At 48.7% G+C, this 17,473-nt stretch overlaps 1 protein-coding gene across 1 annotated transcript in view; it reads left to right on the top strand.

Moving 5' to 3' along the window:
* The window catches only part of GNA14 (G protein subunit alpha 14), a 191,516-nt gene extending 175,001 nt beyond the window's left edge, over nt 1-16,515 (top strand). Inside the window, exons 3-7 of the mRNA XM_064578960.1 lie at nt 7,485-7,639; nt 10,134-10,262; nt 12,170-12,299; nt 15,274-15,427; nt 16,325-16,515. Coding sequence (XP_064435030.1) covers nt 7,485-7,639; nt 10,134-10,262; nt 12,170-12,299; nt 15,274-15,427; nt 16,325-16,515 — 759 coding nt within the window. The remainder of the gene's footprint in view (nt 1-7,484; nt 7,640-10,133; nt 10,263-12,169; nt 12,300-15,273; nt 15,428-16,324) is intronic.
* Nucleotides 16,516-17,473: the final 958 nt, after the last annotated feature.

The raw sequence follows: 17,473 nt of genomic DNA, 5'->3' as shown, positions 1-17,473 counted from the left end.
CTCCCACTTCTATTTGCAAGGAATATCTTTTCCCATCCTTTCATTTTCAGTCTGTATGTGTCTTCAGGTCTGGAGTCTCTTGTAGGCAGAATATAGATGGGTCTCATTTTTTTTTTAACCCGTTTCACCCGCTGAACACCCATTGTGTTAACTTTTCTGTTTGATTTGCGGGTCTCTGTTCCTTTTTTCTGTTCTTGCTCTCTTACCGTGTGATTGATGACTTTCTACAGTGTTATGCTTGGATTTCTTTCTCTTTATTTTTTGTGTATCATTAAGTTTTCGGTTTGTGATTACCATGAGGTTCATATATAACATCCTAAGTATGTAGTGGTCTATATTAATTTGGTCATTTAAGTTCAAACACATTGTAAAAGACCCTTTTTACTTCCTCCTCCATATTTTATGTATATGTTGTCTTTTTTTTTTTTTTTACATGTTTTTATTCATAATTTTCTTCTCATTATGGCCTTTTCTCTACCACTTAAAGAAGCCCCTTTAACATTTGTTGTAAGGCTGGCTTAGTGGTGATGAATTCCTTTAACTTTTGTCTGGGAAACTTTCTCTCTCCTTTAATTCTAAATGATAATTTGTGGATAGAGTATTCCTGACTATAGGTTTTTCCTTTCAGCTCCTTGAATATACTATGCCACTTTCTCGGGCCTGCAAAGTTTCTGCTGAAAAAAATCTGCTAATAGTTTTATGGGGTTTCCCCTGTACATAACTTTTTGCTTCTCTCTCAATGCTTTTAAATTCTCTCATCTTTAACCTTTGACATTTAAACTATTACGTGTCATGGATTTCCTTTTCATCTGGTTGGGAACTCTCTGTGCTTCCTGAACCTGATGTCTGTTTCCTTCCCAGGTTAAAGAAATTATCTGTTATTTCTTCAAATATGTTTTCTGCCCCTCTCTCTTTTCTCCTCCTCCGACCTGTATAATGCAAATCTTTTTTTGCTCAGTGTTTTCTGAGCAATCCCTTAACCTATCTTCATTTTAAAATTCTTTTTTGTGCTCTTCAGCTTAGGTGCTTTCCATGACCCTGTCTTCCTAATTGATAATCCATTCTTCTGCATCTGCTAATCTGTTGTTGATTCCCTCCAGTGTATTTTTTTTTATTTCAGTTACTGTGTTCTTCAGCTTTGTTCTTTTTTATGTTTTCTCTTTGTTGAAGCTCTTACTGAAATCTTCCACTCTTCTCTCTTGTCCAGCGAGCATCTTTACAATCATTAAATTCCTCATCAGGCATATTGTTTATCTCTGTTTTATTTCGTTCTTCTTTTGTGCTTTTGTTCTTTCATTTGGATCATATTCCTCTGCTTCCCCATTTTGATTGATTTTCTGTGTTTCTATGAATTCGGCAAACAGCTACTTCTAAACTTGAAGTATGTATTGTGTATGGTCATACCTTATGTAGACTGTGTGTGTTCTCTGACTTGGGCTGGCTGGCTGGAGCTGTGGCTGGTGTGGGCTTGGGGTCCTGGGGCACTCTGTGCTGGAGCTGCCCTGGTGGGATGGCCAGAGCTCAAGTGGGCACAGGCCAAGGCATTCCCAGGGCTCTCCATGCAGTGGGTGTGCTGGCAAGACAGTTGTAGCTGAAGTGGGTACAGGCTGTCCCAAGGCTCTCTGTGCAGATGGTGCCCTGGGGGGCAGCTGGAGCCAAAGTAGGGTATATGTTGGGGGTCCCAGGGTGCTCCATGCAGGGGTGTCCTGGCAGGACAGCTGAAGCTGAAGTGGGTGAAGCAAGGTTATCCTGGGGTACTCAGAGGAGTGGGTGCCCTGGTGGGATGACTGAAGCTGAGGATGGCCCTTGCTGGGGTGTCTTGGGGCTCTATGTGTAGGCGGCACCCTGAAGGGTGGCTGGCACAAAGGCAGGGTGCGGGCCGGGAGTCTCCGGCTGCCCCAGAGCGGGGTGGCGGGGGGGCACCTGGAACGGAGGCAGGCATGGGCCAGAGCGTCCCCAGGCACTTAGCACAGGGGCTGCACTGGGGGCAGTTGGAGACCAAGCGGACATGAGCCAGGACATACACCCAGAGTGCTGTGGGCCGGGGATGCCCTAGGAAGCCCCCGGGGACCGAAGTGGAGCAGGTGTGGAGTGTTCCAGTGCACTTTGTGCCCGTGTCCCCTCGACGCGATGCTGCAGCCATCATGGGTGCAGACCCGGGGTGCTCCGATGCGCCCTGTGCTCGAGCTGCCTTGGGGGCACAGCTCGGGCTGGTGTGGGCCAGAGGCCTGGGGCTCGCGGAGGCGCAGGGGGGCCGTGGCAGCTGGACTCCGCTCCTGTCTGGGGATCAAAGTGGATGGCAAGTATCACCTGTGGTGTTCACCGGCCCCTCCAGCCTGAAGAGCATTCCAGTAGCTCCCCCACTGTTTTGAGGAGGCTGGATCTTTTATAACTAGTTCCTCTTTTATTATTATTATTTTTTATTTTATTTATTTATTTTTAAGATTTTATTTATTTTTATTTGAGAGAGAGAGAATGAGAGAGAGGGAGTACATGAGAGTGGGGAGGGTCAGAGGGAGAAGCAGACTCCCTGCCGAGCAGGGAGCCCGATGCGGGACTCGATCCCGGGACTCCAGGATCATGACCTGAGCCGAAGGCAGTCGCTTAACCAACTGAGCCACCCAGGCGCCCCTAGTTCCTCTTTTAAACTGCAGCTTTTTTCTGTGCCCCAGGGCAGATAAATCTGCTCCGGATCCCTCACTACTGTCTGTCCTCACTCCTGGTGGCAGAGTGGGAGGTGGGGTTCCCTCATTACCATGTCTCTGTCTCTCTCGCTCCTCTCTAAGTGGTTTCTCGAGCTTTTGTGCAGCAGCCCTTCAGTCAGCCCTGTTTTTTGTTTTGTTCTAAGTAGGTTCCACACCCAGCACGGAGCCCATAGCGGAGCCCAATGTGGGCCTTGAACTCACGACCCCGAGATCAGTACCTGAGCTGAGATCAAGAGTTGGGTGCCTAACCGATGGAGCCCCTCAGGTGCCCCAGCCCTCACTTTTTCATCCGGAGTAATTGCTCTGTAACTGGTGTAGGTTTGGTGTGTCCCACAGGAGGTGAATTCCGGGTTTTCCTGCCATCGCCATTTTAGACCCTCAGCTCAAGGAGCCAGTCTTTTTTTTTTTTTTTTTTTTAAGATTTTATTTATTGATTTGACAGAGAGAGACATAGCGAGAGAGGGAACACAAGCAGGGGGAGCGGGAGAAGCAGGGAGCCCGACGCGGGGCTCGATCCCAGGACCCCAGGATCATGACCTGAGCCGAAGCAGACGCTTAACGACTGAGCCACCCAGGCGCGCCTCAGGGAGCCAGTCTTCACACAAAGCTGCTCCCACGTTGCACAAGGGGCCCTCTGCTCTCAGATGGTGTGCACTCTCCAGGTGGTCTGAACATGCTCATCATACTGGCCCTGCTCCCGCCGTGCATGAAAGTATTTAGCCAAGCCATGGGAAAATATGCACAAAACCCCACTTTCTGTAACACACAGATGTTCACAGTGTATAGAAGTCCTGCATATACCAATAAAATTTATTTAAAAACAGGTCACTCTCTTCCTCGTTCCTCCCCGCCCTTCATAGTATTTTTTCCTGGAACCGTCCCTGGGGCTGTGCCGCGCTCCCTGCCAGCCTGCTTCATTTCTCTGTCAGGCAGTTCTTGTTCAGGGTGACCAAGCAATTTCTGACCACAGAACCTTTCCAAATAAATAGAGATCACAGAGAGGCAAGTCAATGCATTTTGTGACCCTAGATGGGGCACATAAAGGACAATAAGGGGACCACTAACAAACGTGGCATAAGGGCTCAGGATGAGATTACAATACTGTGTCAATGTTAGTTTCTTGATTTTCATCATTATCCGGTGATTTTATAGTCCAGTGTTGGCTTTTTGGGAAATCACACTGAAGTCTTTAGTGATAAAGAGGTACTGTGTCTGAGACTTCCTTGCAAATATTTCAGGCAGAAGTTCTGTGTGCGTGTGTCTTGCATGCATTTGGAGGGAGAGGGACTAGATGATATGGCATGGTCATAAATGGTCAACATTTGGGCAATCTTGAAAGGCAGAGAGGAACTCTGTACCATTTCCCCCACATTTTTGCAAGTCTTAAATGATTTTAAAATCTTGGGGCACCTGGGTGGCTCAGTTGGTTAAGCGTCTGCCTTCAGCTCAGGTCATGGAGTCCCAGGATCGAGTCCCGCATGGGGCTCCCTGCTCGGCAGGGAGTCTCCTTCTCCCTCTGACCCTCCCCCCTCTCTCTCATTCTCGCTCTCTCAAATAAATAAATAAATAAATAAATCTTTAAAAAAAATGATTTTAAAATCTTAAAAAGAATGATCTTGACAGGTGGGAGATCTAGCTGGGAAGAGAACTCTGAACTTGGAATACTTCTGGGCTCCTTGAATTCAGTTGGTTCCAAACCCAGTTCCCAATTGTTGGGTTTCTAAGGAGACTGTGGTCCCATCTTGCTTCAAGCCAGAGTCCCTCCATTGTCCCCTCACCTGGCTGAACAGTCACTGGATGTTGCTCTCCTGGATGAGCCTCCTTGGTTACCTGAAAGCTCGGGGTTGTCTTTCCCCAGCCTCCACCCCCCGGCTCCCCATGAAGAAGCCTGCATTCTTCTGGGATACCTCCCTGGGATCCACTTTCTCTCTCTCCTGGAAGAGTTGAATACTGGGTTTACCCATTTCAACATGTAGCAGGATAGCGTAGGTTATGCTGCAGGAACAAACTGCCCTCAGAGTTCAGCTTAACACAATGAAAGATGATTTCTCACTCATCGCAGGATGGTGTGTCGGGGGGTCTCTGCACATTGTACTTGCTCAGGAAGCTGGGCTGATTGAGACTCCATCTTGTCTCATGACAAGCACTGCAGTAGATGAAAGGGAAGGTGGTAGATGACTCATTGGCTCATTCAAGTTTCTTTCTGAAAGAGACAAATGTTTCCACTGCTGTTTCGCTCCCCGTGAAGTACAACCCTACCCGGTGTTTGTGAGGAGGGGAGGTGGGAATGTTTGTAACATCCCAGTGACTCTCATGGGGAAGCCTCTCGGCAGGTGAGCTGAATGTAATCGTTGTATTTAGGGGGTGCCAGGCTGGCTCAGTCAGTGGAGCCGCCAACTCTTGGTCTCAGGGTCATGAGTTCGAGCCCCACTCTGGGTGTAGAGTACTTTAAAAAAGTTAAGTTTTAAAAAAAGTCATAGAAGAGCAGCATGAGAGGCCGGCAGCCCAGAAGCAAGGATTCTGCCTGCCACCAGGGGCAGAAAGACAGGTTGGTCGGGAGTCCCAGAGCATTTCTCTCCTGGAGAGACTTTCCTGTCCTCGAGCTGCCCCGGGCTCTCGCTGTGACCGACTCATGCTGCCGTCATCCTGCCCTCACGTTCTCCGGCTGTTATTTTCTGGGGATGGTCTGTGTGTTAGAATGACAGATGTGCGTATGTGCGGCATGTTTGCGGGCTGCCTGCGCCACCGGGCACTGCACTAGGGTCTGGGATCTCGGGAGCGAAGACAGGGAAGAAAACAGATCCTTTCAGTGCGGAGGGCAGAGCCAAGCCCAGCGTGGGGAGAGACCATCTGATCGTATCGGGAGGAAGAGGGCGGCGGGAGGCAGGGAGGGAAGCAGAAGGAAGACAGTCCCGCAGGTCCGTGCACACATTGTCCGGGTTTTCTGGGCTGTGCTCTCTGGCTTACAGTAGGGCTGGTGATGCAGAATGTGCTCGTGGGCAGGATTCGAAGTCATGGCTGAAAGGCCAACAGTGTGTCCTCTTTTTGCCAACAGATATTAGGCATCTGCCACAATAATGCTAATTTTGCTTTCGTTTAGGTGAAACTTTATAATTGATAAATCAGACACCTTGAAAATCACTGGCTCCTTTCAAATGAGGATGCGGAGATAGGGAACTGTTGGGGTTGGGGTCCTTCAAAGTCCCAAATGCACCAGAACTCAGGGTCCTTATTCCTCGTCCAGGGCACTTCCCACTAATCCATGCTGCCTAGACCTGTTTGAGGTTCCGCAACTGGGATCCTCTCCCTGCCGAGGATCCCACAGTCCAGGGGGAAGAGCTGATAGCCACTCTGGATGGATAGGGGCTCACACGGCCCTCGGTTTTGCCCCGAGTCCGGTAAATCTCTAAGATCTCCCTTTTCTCCAGCTTCCTGTTGGATTGTTAATGAGGATGAATAATACAAGATATGAGCAACTTTTCAGGGAGGACCATATACACACAAGCAGCTCACAGCCGCCACACAATGCTTTGCTGACTCACAGGGGCCAGTGAATAGCCAGCCCTAAGGGTGGCAGGATGGGGGAGCTAAGGAGAGGTCGGATTCCTGTCTGTCTCTCAGCAGGATTCCATTGTCTGTGCAACTTGCAGCCAAGGGACGGGATGTTGGATCTCCGTGGCCGACACACGGACATGTTGAGGATGTAAGCCAACCATATCATTTTCATTTGCTAAGGTTTGGCAAGATTTCTGGCCCCGTGTTAGCCTTACATTGATTAAATGAGATAATGTGTGTATACCTCTTGGCACACAGGAAGTGGGCAATAAATGGTAACTGATAGAATAGTAATAATTACAGCAATGATCTTTTTTTTTTTTTAAAGATTTTATTTATTTGACAGAGAGAGACACAGCGAGTGAGGGAACACAAGCAGGGGGAGTGAGAAAGGGGGAAGCAGGCTTCCCTCTGAGCAGGGAGCCCGATGCGGGGCCCGATCCCAGGACCCTGGGATCATGACCTGAGCCGAAGGCAGACGCCTAATGACTGAGCCACCCAGGCGCCCCAGCAATGATCTTAAGTACTGTAATAATGGGGCCACAGTATCAGAGCAATAGTTATTGAATGAGAGCAATGATAAATATAGCAGTAATTGGCACGGGGCGGGGCTCGCAATGGGAGATAAAACTCCAAATGGGAAGGAGTTTTATCAGTGATGTCTGATGATAAATAAGCCTACTAAGTTATATTAAAAAACTGATCTAAGAAATAAAGTCTACTAAGTTATATTAGAAAAAAGAAAAAGAAAAAGCAAGCCAGCGGACACAGCTAGCTGGTGATTTAGTGTTTGTGTGTTCTCTGAAGCCCAGGCCCTCCCCTACTGCAGCTTCCAGGCGGACCTGCTTCCTCCACCCCACCCCCGGGGATGCCAGGACAATAAAAACGGTTCTTTTCAAATTGCTTGGCCTGCCATGCAGATGTTCAAAGGACAGTGATGATCAATGGCTCTTGGGTTTCTCTGTTCACCACTGGGTGCCGAATGCCAGTGGCACTGGCCCCTGGGGGCTGACGGGACCGAAAGCCGCAGGTCACCGTCTCTCTGTGGCTCTCCCTGAGTGAAGCGGCCACATCGTCGGCACTGCTGGTGGCTGCCGCTGCGTGGCTGGCGTGTGAGTGGAGATCGCCCCTCACCCACGGCCTGGGGGAGGTCTTGTCCCCAAGTCACCAACGGGCTGGCTTCCTTTCCTTCGCCCAGTGACAGGTTCTCTTTCCTTTGTGCAGGAAAATGCCCAGCTAATCAAAGAAGTGGAAGTGGACAAGGTCTGCGCCCTGTCCAGGGACCAGGTGGAGGCCATCAGGCAGCTCTGGCAGGACCCAGGAATCCAGGAGTGTTACGACAGGAGAAGGGAGTACCAGCTGTCGGACTCGGCCAAATAGTGAGTGCTGAGCCCAGGCACACGTTGTCCACGCTTCAGAGAAGCTTCTCACTGGGGAGAAAGTAGCTGCCTGTAAACACTACCTCTTTCCTGCTTGTCACTATCCCCCCCGTGACTCCTTGATGTATCTCTTACCGCTTCCTAAAAACTGTGGACCCCCAAATCTCTGTCCTTGCCCATACCCACCTTTCCTCGCTGTGTTCTAAGCCTCTCTTGTTCAACAAGAAGCTCAATCAAATGCAGGGTTCCTTGGAGGGAACTTATCTCATCTGGGGTGCTGAAATCTTCTGACTTGAATAAGGACTGCCACTGCCTCTGGCTTCTCCTTTCCTCTTCTCCATATCCCTCTGCCTTCTGGTTTCCTGATCAGCAGATGGCAGGATCAATTGCCCTCAAATCTAAAATCGGAGTTTCGACCGGCACTGCAATAGACCCGCTCCAGTGGCTGATCTCGTGCTGCCCTCTGGTGGGCAAGACAGGTTCTGCAGGCCCAGCACAGGGAGGAAGCTCAGTCCACAAGCCCTTTGCTTATTGACTCCCTGGGAAGGCCTCCGCGCTTTAGTTTTGATTCATAAAGTTCTAGTTTTAAATCATTAATTCCTAAGGTAAGATGAAATAGATGGTGCTGCATGCAAATTATCCCATGGTGATCACAGAATTCCATGTCTTCAGATTTCCGGAGGCAGTGTCTCCATCAGCTAGGTCACTGGACGCACAAATTGGTCATGTTCCTGCTTGAAGAGGCGGTTTTTCCTGCTCCTGCAGCTCAGCTCTTCCCCGTTGCTCCGTGTCCTCCCCCAGCCTCTGAGAGCCCCAGCATCCCATCCCCTTCCCTTGGGGTGTTGCTGTTGCCCTCCAAGCAGGTGTGGGTAGGTGGTTCACCCCGATCGTCTGGACAAGGCAGTGGGCAGGAGAGGAAGCCTGAAATCTCACCTCCTGTTTCAATGGCCCCCCTTTGGCGCTAGTGCCAGGCTGCGTGTTTCAGGCTGTTGCCCGAGGTTGGCACAACCAAGCTGAGCGCAGGGACGTTTAAATGCAGTAGGGCAGCCAAGTAAGAAACGGAAATAAAAGAAGCCCAGAGAGGGTTTGGGGCAGCTCAGAAAAGAGCCCGAAGGAAGGAAGGCAGTGTCCCAGGGAGGAGGGCAGACGGCAGTGGACAGCTGGGGACCCAGCGACAACTCGAAGGCCGTGAGGCCATCTCTGGGGGCTCGTGCACCGAGAGGCACGTAGGGAACGGCTAGGGGGACCGCGCTGCCCCCGAGACAGTGGCGCTGCGGCACCAGCAGCTGCCCCACCTCCGGAGCTGCTGAGCTGACTCGGACCAGACGCACAGGTGTCGTCTGCTGTGCCAGGACTGTCCGCTTACTGGGACATTCATTTCACCAGAACTCAATGTGCTGCTGTGGGCCAACCTGTGCTCTCTGTCCTCCAGCGACAGACCGTCCGACGGAGGGCTGCACGAGGAATACGGTCCACCTGCCTCCCTGGGCTCCGGCTCCTGCCGCCTGCTGGGCACTGCAGTCCCCGGCGGGGTCCACTGCGCAGGGAGGGGGCGGGGCCACGCCGAAGCACCCCCTCCATCGTTGGCTGGGGCCTGCGTTACAGGTCTTTTACTCAAAAATGCCTTGTATAAAGGCCTTAAAGTTAAAAAACAAAAACAAAAAAAACAAAACAGAAAAAGTGATTTGTTTCCAGCTTAGGAGTTTACTATGCAGCCAGAAATGATCCGGGACAAGCGTTGGCTGATTTTAGATGTTTAATGTCCCAATGAACAGTAAACTTTTTCTTAAAGATTTTATTTATTTATTTGATAGAGAGAGCGAGAGAGTACAAGCAGGGGGAACAGTAGAGGGAGAGGGAGAAGCAGGCTCCCTGCCAAGCAGGGAGCCGGATGTGGGGCTCGATCCCAGAACCCTGGGATCATGACCTGAGCCGAAGGCAGACGCTTAACCATCTGAGCCACCCAGGCACCCCAAACTTTTTCTTATTTTGAAAGAGCTTTGAGTTGGCCTGTTCTATACCTTTATATTCTCATAGAAACTCGAATTCATTGAGCAAAGCCTTCGAGAGCAGCATCTGCGTTCTGTAATGTTCGTGGGTGGGGGTGAGTGTGTGTGTGTGTGTTGGGGGGGGGAGGCTTTGAGGGAGGAAGGCTGCTGAGAGGTCACAGACCGGATCCCATCCTTTCCTTCTGATCCGTTGGCTCCCTCACTGGCCAGGGAGAGGGAAAGCTTAGAGCCGGGAGGAAGAAATGGCATTATTCCCAGATTTCCCAGAGGGCTCATGGAAGCTTCTGATCCATATTCTCTCCCAAACACTCATAGTTGGGGGGCAGGGGGGAAACCCGGTCCAGCGCCAGCTCTCAAGAAGGTCACTGATGGAATCCACGAACCTGAGTGGGGGCGCTGTGAGTTGGGGTGACTTCCCTGGAGTGGGATAGACGTTTCTCCGGTGTCTAAAACGAGTCTTGGTGCCTTGCTGTCTGATACCGCAGTTACCTGACTGACATTGACCGGATCGCCATGCCGTCGTTCGTGCCAACACAGCAAGACGTGCTTCGCGTCCGAGTGCCCACAACCGGCATCATTGAGTATCCGTTTGACTTGGAAAACATCATCTTTCGGTAAGACTGTCTCCCTGACATGGTCCGTCGGAATTTGTGTGGCCTTGGAAGTCCTGGGAGGGATTCTTAAGTGTGTTATTCCTCAAAGGGTTCTATCTCCCAGAGCCATATGGGCCTCTCCATCACTGAGTGTTTAACATTATGGGAGGTCTCAAGTCCTGGAATGGAGAGGAACTCACCTTCCTATTCCCCTTAGAACACAGTCTCCTTACTGAAGTCTGGAATAACCCTTAGGTGTAAAAGACACACACACACACACACACACACACAGAAAATACCGATGCCTTTTCCCTAAACTTGAATATTATTCTTCCCTATTTATAGTCCCTTCTGTAGCATCTATCCATAAAAATAAAAAAAACTAACAATCAGTACAAAAGTGTATTAATTACATAAGATAATATAAACTATATACAGTTGTGTAAAAAAAGTATGAATTTCCACATACAAATTTAAGAAGTACTTTTAGGATGACTTAAGTAGATCCTCATTGCATTTAATTATGGCAGAAAGAGGAGGATATGGTACTTATGCCCAGCACTGCAAGTTATCCATTAGTTCCCTTGTTCCTCATCAGAGTTACTGCATTATGCTTTTCTAGTCGAGATGACACAGGTCCGGTCCTGCCACAACCAGGGCCTGTCTGTAAACCCGATTCCATCTCTGGGCCTCCGGAGCATTGTGGCACTGGGGAGCCCTCTGGTCGAGCCCCTTGAAAATCTGCATCCAGGTGCCCATGAATGTATGACCGTGACCTGTTCAGAATCAGTGCTGCTTGCTATGTCCGAACCCTGAATCGGGTCCGCAGATGTGTTTGGCCCACTTGGTGTTTTCTAAGCCCCTTTTGAGCCAGTATTCAAGAATTGGTCCATTTTGCTTACAACATTTGATACCTAGTTTCTTTTGAAAGGTTGAGGGGCTGGTCGTGGCATGCCTACACGTCTGTCCAGCAGGCCTTGGCTACAGCCGCCCTGCAGTCCACTCTCTGGACGGGGCCCCTGGTGTTCTTGAAGTTGCCTGCCGTTCTACTTTGGAGAGGCCCACTTGACTCATTTCCATAAACTGCCTGCCTCCTGCAGTGTTGGAGCTTACGAGCCATCTTTGGGCTAGGACTCTCTTGAGTCTTTTCCCAAAGCCCCAGATAGAGCCTTTGGATTGCCAGAGACGATGGAGGCCACTTGCAGGTCTTTATAGGCCAGAAGGGGCAGCGCCCACGTAATGCGGAAAGGACTCGTGGCTAAGTCTGAGGAGTGGTGAAAAAGAGGCAGGGGGAGGGCCTGGAGGCAGCTGGTAGGCCTGGGAGACTGCCCGCCTTTCTGCCCCTCGCGTGTCTGGTGTCTGGCACTTGACAGTGGTTAGAGCGTCACCTACGTGGATGCTTGTGCTTTCTGCCTGGACTAAGGCAGCAGCTTCCAAACCAGTGTCCCCGAGCATGCTGCTCCCCTGGAGTCACCCCTGCACCCGTCTTCAGTAACTTTTTTTTTTATTAATTTATTTTTAATTTATTTATTTGACCGAGGGATAGCACAAGTAGGCAGAGCAGCAGGCAGAGGGAAAGGGAGAAGCAGGCTCTCTGCTGAGCAGGGAGCCCGATGCGGGGCTCGATCCCAGGACCCCGGGATCATGACCCGAGCCGAAGGCAGCCGCTTAACTGACTGAGCCACCCAGGCGCCCCCCGTCTTCAGTAACTTTACTTACAGTATGTGCCTCCTTTGCTAACACCCAGGGTTCCTCTCTGCCGAAAGCAGCGGTGCTCAAACATGGGCATCTTAAGACCCCTTTTCACCTCTAAAAAATTACTGAGGACCCTCAGGAGTGCGCATTCCCAAAATATAATGATTCCTGTCCTCCTCCTCCAAAGAGCCATGTATTCCAACCTTTCAATGTTCTGTGTTTCTGTCGAACAGGATGGTAGATGTTGGTGGCCAGCGATCTGAAAGACGGAAATGGATTCACTGCTTTGAGAGTGTCACCTCCATTATTTTTTTGGTTGCTCTTAGTGAATATGACCAGGTCCTGGCTGAGTGTGACAATGAGGTATGCTGGGTGGGGAGGGGTAGCTGTGGAGAACAGAGACCCATGGCTGCAGTTTGCAAGAAGCTAGCCTGCCCCGGTGTTAGACTGTATTCTTTAGGTTAAGCGGTCTTGCTATTCAAAGTGCAGTGTCTGGAATTAGCAGAACCAGCATCATCTGCGTGCTTGTTAGAAATGCATGCCTAGTCAATCGACCTACACGGAATAAATCCGAACTTGTATTTTAACAAGACTCCAGGTAATTCAAATACACATGAAAGTTTGACAATCACTGGTCTGGAAACCTGGTTCTCAGAGTTGGATGCACGCTGGAATTCCCTGGGGATCTTAAGGAGACACCTGGCATTGGGTCCAACTCCAGATTCTGATTTAGTTGGGGGTGGGGGTGGGCTGAGCCTGGGATCGAATCTCAGGTGGTGCCAAGGGTGAGGCCAGCCAAAAGCATTGGTTCTCAGTCTTGGCTGCATATTGGAATCCCCTGGGGAGTTTCTAAAAAAGACCATCTTTTGGACCTCACAGTAGAAACTCGTATTTCTTAGGTTTGAGTCGGGGGTATTTTTTCCAAGCCCCTCAGAGGTGCTCAGGCACAGCCAAAGTTGAGCAATGCTCTTTCTCATAAATATCTGGGAACAGGCTTCCTAATCTCTCTCCATGGTGCTCCCAAATTACGTCCCTGAGTTGACATGAGGAGTGGTGTCAGCTGCTTAGAGATGTTCTGACCCACCCTGGTCAGGCATTCCACGTCCTCTGCAGGGTTGCTGTAGGGCTAGCTGCGTGGAACTGCATTAACCACATCTGCCCAGAGAGTGACGATAGCTGTCACTTCTCTGTGAGGTGGGGCTATGTTCTGTGGGATACCACTGTCCTCCCCTTGTCTTTTGCCCAGCCTTGCACGAGACATCCTGACCTCATAGAAAAGTGTCTCTTCCTTCTAGGTCATGGTAGTAAACCAGTAAAGAACTCTGCCCAGGATTAGACAGTAACTGTGAGCAAATTATATCTTGTATTTCTTGAGAGCAGGCTTTTCTCTGAGGAGCAGAGTTACATTAGCTAATTAGTAGGAGGATTAACCCATTTACTGGTGTCATTGCAAAGAAGAATAGCAATCTCGGCTGCCACCCAGCTCGTCCAGGAGGGACTTTTTTTTTTTTTTTTTTAAAGCAAAGGCTTCAAGTTATCAATATGAAAAATGAGGTCCAAATTTGTGTCAGGATTTCTTGTTTCTTGGGAAGCTCAAAAGATGATTCAGGGGCACAAAGGACCAGTGCCTCAACCCAGTATGCTTACAAATTAGACATTTTCTCCTCTCCTAAAAATCACAAGGTATTTGGAGAGGAATTCCACTCCAGACTTGTCCTCCTGGGTGTACATACATGTTGTGTCCACTCACTGGACTTATAGGAATTGTTTCTTCGTATATAGTTGACCCTTGAACAACACAGGTTTGAACTGCATGGGTCCACTTACACGTGAGCTTTGTTTCTGATAAATACGGTACAGTACGGGTATTTTCCTTGTAACCTTTTTTTTCTCTAGCTTTAGTGTAAGAATATGGTATATAACATCCATAACATACAAAATATGTGTTATTGGTGAGACTCTGGTCAACAGTAGGGTATTAGTAGTTAAGTTTTTGGGGAGTCAAGTTATATGCACATTTTCGACTATGCCAGGCGATCAGCCCCCCTAACTCCTGTGGTGTTCAAGGGTCAACTTCCTTGCAGATTATTGATAAGACCATCATAAATTTTTTTAAAGCTTTAAAAACTGAGGGGTTACCTGTCCGGTAATAATTTCCAGATCTTGATTGCCAAAAATGTACTGAATAGGAGAATGGGCCCAGGTATGCAGGAGTGGTAGGGAAACATGTCCCTCTGAGCAGGTGTGCAAAGCTTTGTTTTTGTCTGACCACTGCCCTCTATAAAGACCATTGTTTCTTAACTCTTAGAAATCCTTGAGAGCAGGGGGAGTGTGGCCAGCTCAGTCCATGGGGCATGTGACTCTTGATCTCAGAGTCATGAGTTCAAGCCCCACGCTGGGCTCTGTAGAGCTTACTTTAAAAATACCTTATTAAAAAGGTGCCATCTAGGGCGCCTGGGTGGCTTAGTCGTTAAGCATCTGCCTTCGGCTCAGGTCATGATCCCAGGGTCCTGGGATCGAGTCCCACATCGGGCTCCCTGCTCGGTAGGAAGCCCGCTTCTCCCTCTCCCACTCCCCCTGCTTGTGTTCCTGCTCTTGCTGTCAAATAATCTTAAAAAAAAAAAAGGTGCCATCCAGCACAATTTTTGTCGCCAGATAAGATTTGTATGTGCCCTGTCTACTTTCCCTAAATTAGGAACATTTGATATATTCTTGCCAGTGACTAATGTTAAGAAATTTTTACTCTTTTTCTACATAATTTTGACCCGATCCTATTATTACATGGGCTTGGGACCTAATTTAAAGTTGCAAACACTAGTATGTTTATCCATAAAATGGGGACCGTTCCCCTAGCAGACCTCGCCCATATTACCCACCTGTAATGCGTGGCGCATGGAAGGCGCTCAGCAGCGTCCGTCCCCTGCTCTCCAATGCCCAGCCTTCCTCTGGACAGTGGCTGTGCTGGAGGACCCTTCCTCCCGAGGTCTGGAAGCCCACCCCCAATTAGAGTGAGTGTCTCGGGCCTAATGCACTTTCCCTACTTGGTAACCCCCGTAATTAAAACCGAAAACTCTGTCGAATATAGGTATGAACCTTTTTCCAAGTTTCACAAAAGCCTTTCTTATGTGTTATGGGTTTATTTGGGGGGCTGCAGGAGAAGAGAGCCAGAAGGGAAGGGGGGAAATAGAAGCAGGAGGCCTGGTGTCCTGGGGGGGCCCCTGTGCTCTGGAGCTGGCAGCTGGGTGAGGGGACACATGGGTGGAACCAGCGATTTGGCCTGTTGCTTCCAAAGTATTGTTTTTCTTTATTAACCCTAAGTCCCTTGTTTCGCACTTAGAACCGCATGGAGGAGAGCAAAGCCTTATTTAAAACCATTATAACCTACCCCTGGTTTCTGAACTCGTCTGTGATTTTGTTCTTAAATAAGAAGGATCTTTTGGAGGAGAAAATCATGTACTCTCATCTAATTAGCTACTTTCCAGAATACACAGGTAAGTGTCCCTCTTGCCGACCTCCCTGGCAATGGGCCGGCGTTATGCCGACCTCCCTGGCAATGGGCCAGCGTTACTGACATGGCCCCAGAGGGTCATGGTCCCTGGTCCCTGATCTGGGCCCCATGGTCCCTGATCTGGGCCCCAGGCCCCATGGTCCCTGATCTGCCTCGAATAGACTTTCTCAGGGAAGCTCCAGGTGCATGACTCTGTTGTTGCCTCAGCACCTCCATACATGCCACCCCCTGTGGAAACTCCTCCTCATCCTCCAAGACCCAGCTCAGGCACGTCGTCCTTGGGGAAGTCCTGCTCACACTCCCTCCACTCATCTGCACTCGGGTGTGCCTCCTGTGTGCTCCCTTGGCCTTGCCTAGCTGTGTCTCCCCGGTCCCCGTCAGAGTACCTGCTCCTTCTCTGTGTAGCTTAGTGTGACAGACCCCTTTCCAGGCACACGGTAGACACTGAAGTTTGTAGATAGAGGACCGATCCCAGGCTGGAAAGTTTATGTTCTGATGCTAATTATTTCTGGTACGGGAAGTCTCAAATATCAGCAAGTTCGATACTGACATTTAGAGTGCTGTTTTAGCACCCCCTTTCCTTTTATTAACTGCATCAGCCATGTGGTGAGAGCCCAAACCAGAACATTAAATTGGGTCCGTTTTTCAACAAAGTGCTTTAAAGTACACTTTTTAGATAGCAGTGGACATTTTAAAAGTCTCGTTTACAGGTTCATGATGAGCTATAATAAAAGTTCACACCCTAGGTAAGCTCTTCTCTAGGAATAAGAACTCAATGAAGGATCCCAAGTAAGAACAGGAGTATACGGAAACTGATTGTGGGGAGGACCCGGGGGTTAGTAGCTCTCTTCTTTATTCCTGTAACTGCACTCTTGACTAGGACCGAAGCAGGATGTAAAAGCCGCCAGAGACTTTATCCTGAAGCTGTATCAAGATCAGAATCCTGACAAAGAGAAAGTCATCTATTCTCACTTCACATGTGCTACAGACACGGAGAACATCCGCTTTGTGTTCGCTGCTGTGAAGGACACGATTCTCCAACTCAACCTGAGGGAATTCAACCTGGTTTAGAAGCTGCTGCCCACTCCTCACCCCTCCCAGAAGACAGGATTTGCAAGCTCCGCCCGTTTTATTTGCTAGTGCTCGTGACGTCACCCACCAGGCTGGTGGCACCAAGCCGGCCATGCGGGCCCCAGGGACAGGTGATGGACTTTGTGAGATATTCAAAAAGTCTTTATATTTCTTTTCTTGACTTTTGGCTTGGAGATTTTTTATAGAATTTTTAAAAGCCACTGTGATTTACTGTGTTGTTAAAGTGTGTTTAATAATAGTCCTTAACACATCCTGTATCAGAGGGGTCTGTTAATTTATAGATCATGCCTTGAGACCTCTAGGATTAACTTGGGTGGTATTTTTGTTTTTTTAAAGAAAGTTAATGGGTTTGAAGCTTTTTATTAAATCTTGTAATTTAGAGATTTAAAATTTTCTCTCTTCATGCTGAAGTATGCATTTAACATGCCATCAAACATTTTTTTTTTGTTAAATATTTCTTAAGCCAAATTAATGACTATATCAATGTATCTTAGTTTTGCCATAATTTGATCACCATGCAGCCAAAGTTGACATAAATGGGCTCTAGACAGCATATTATGTTGTACTGGTGGAAGAAAGTGTGTGTTATGTATCTATGACCAAGTCTTGTAAACTTATGAAATGGTTAAAGTCTAAATTGTTTAACAAATGTAATGTAACCCCTGCCAAAGTTCTGATGGCCACCACAGATTGGCTGTTTGAAACATGTATGCTGTGCCTTTCTGAGGAGGCTACGAATATACCATTCGGCCATCAGCCTGGGATTATGTTGTGTTTCTTTGTGCTCATGGTTGATATAAACTAGGAAAGTCACAGCATTTTTCTAACTCAAACTTTATAAATGTCCTTGGAGGGGAGGAAAAATAAATTTCCTCTTACCTTCTTGGTTCCTGGCTGAGATCCCCAAACAAAACAGATTAACAGGGGGGGAAAAAAA

The sequence above is a fragment of the Mirounga angustirostris genome, unplaced genomic scaffold, assembly GCF_029215605.1.
Source record: "Mirounga angustirostris isolate CCGP_5_RB_7025 unplaced genomic scaffold, mMirAng1.0.hap1 SCAF_15, whole genome shotgun sequence".
Taxonomy (NCBI): Eukaryota; Metazoa; Chordata; class Mammalia; order Carnivora; family Phocidae; genus Mirounga; species Mirounga angustirostris.
This window is presented reverse-complemented; position numbering and strand designations above follow the sequence as displayed.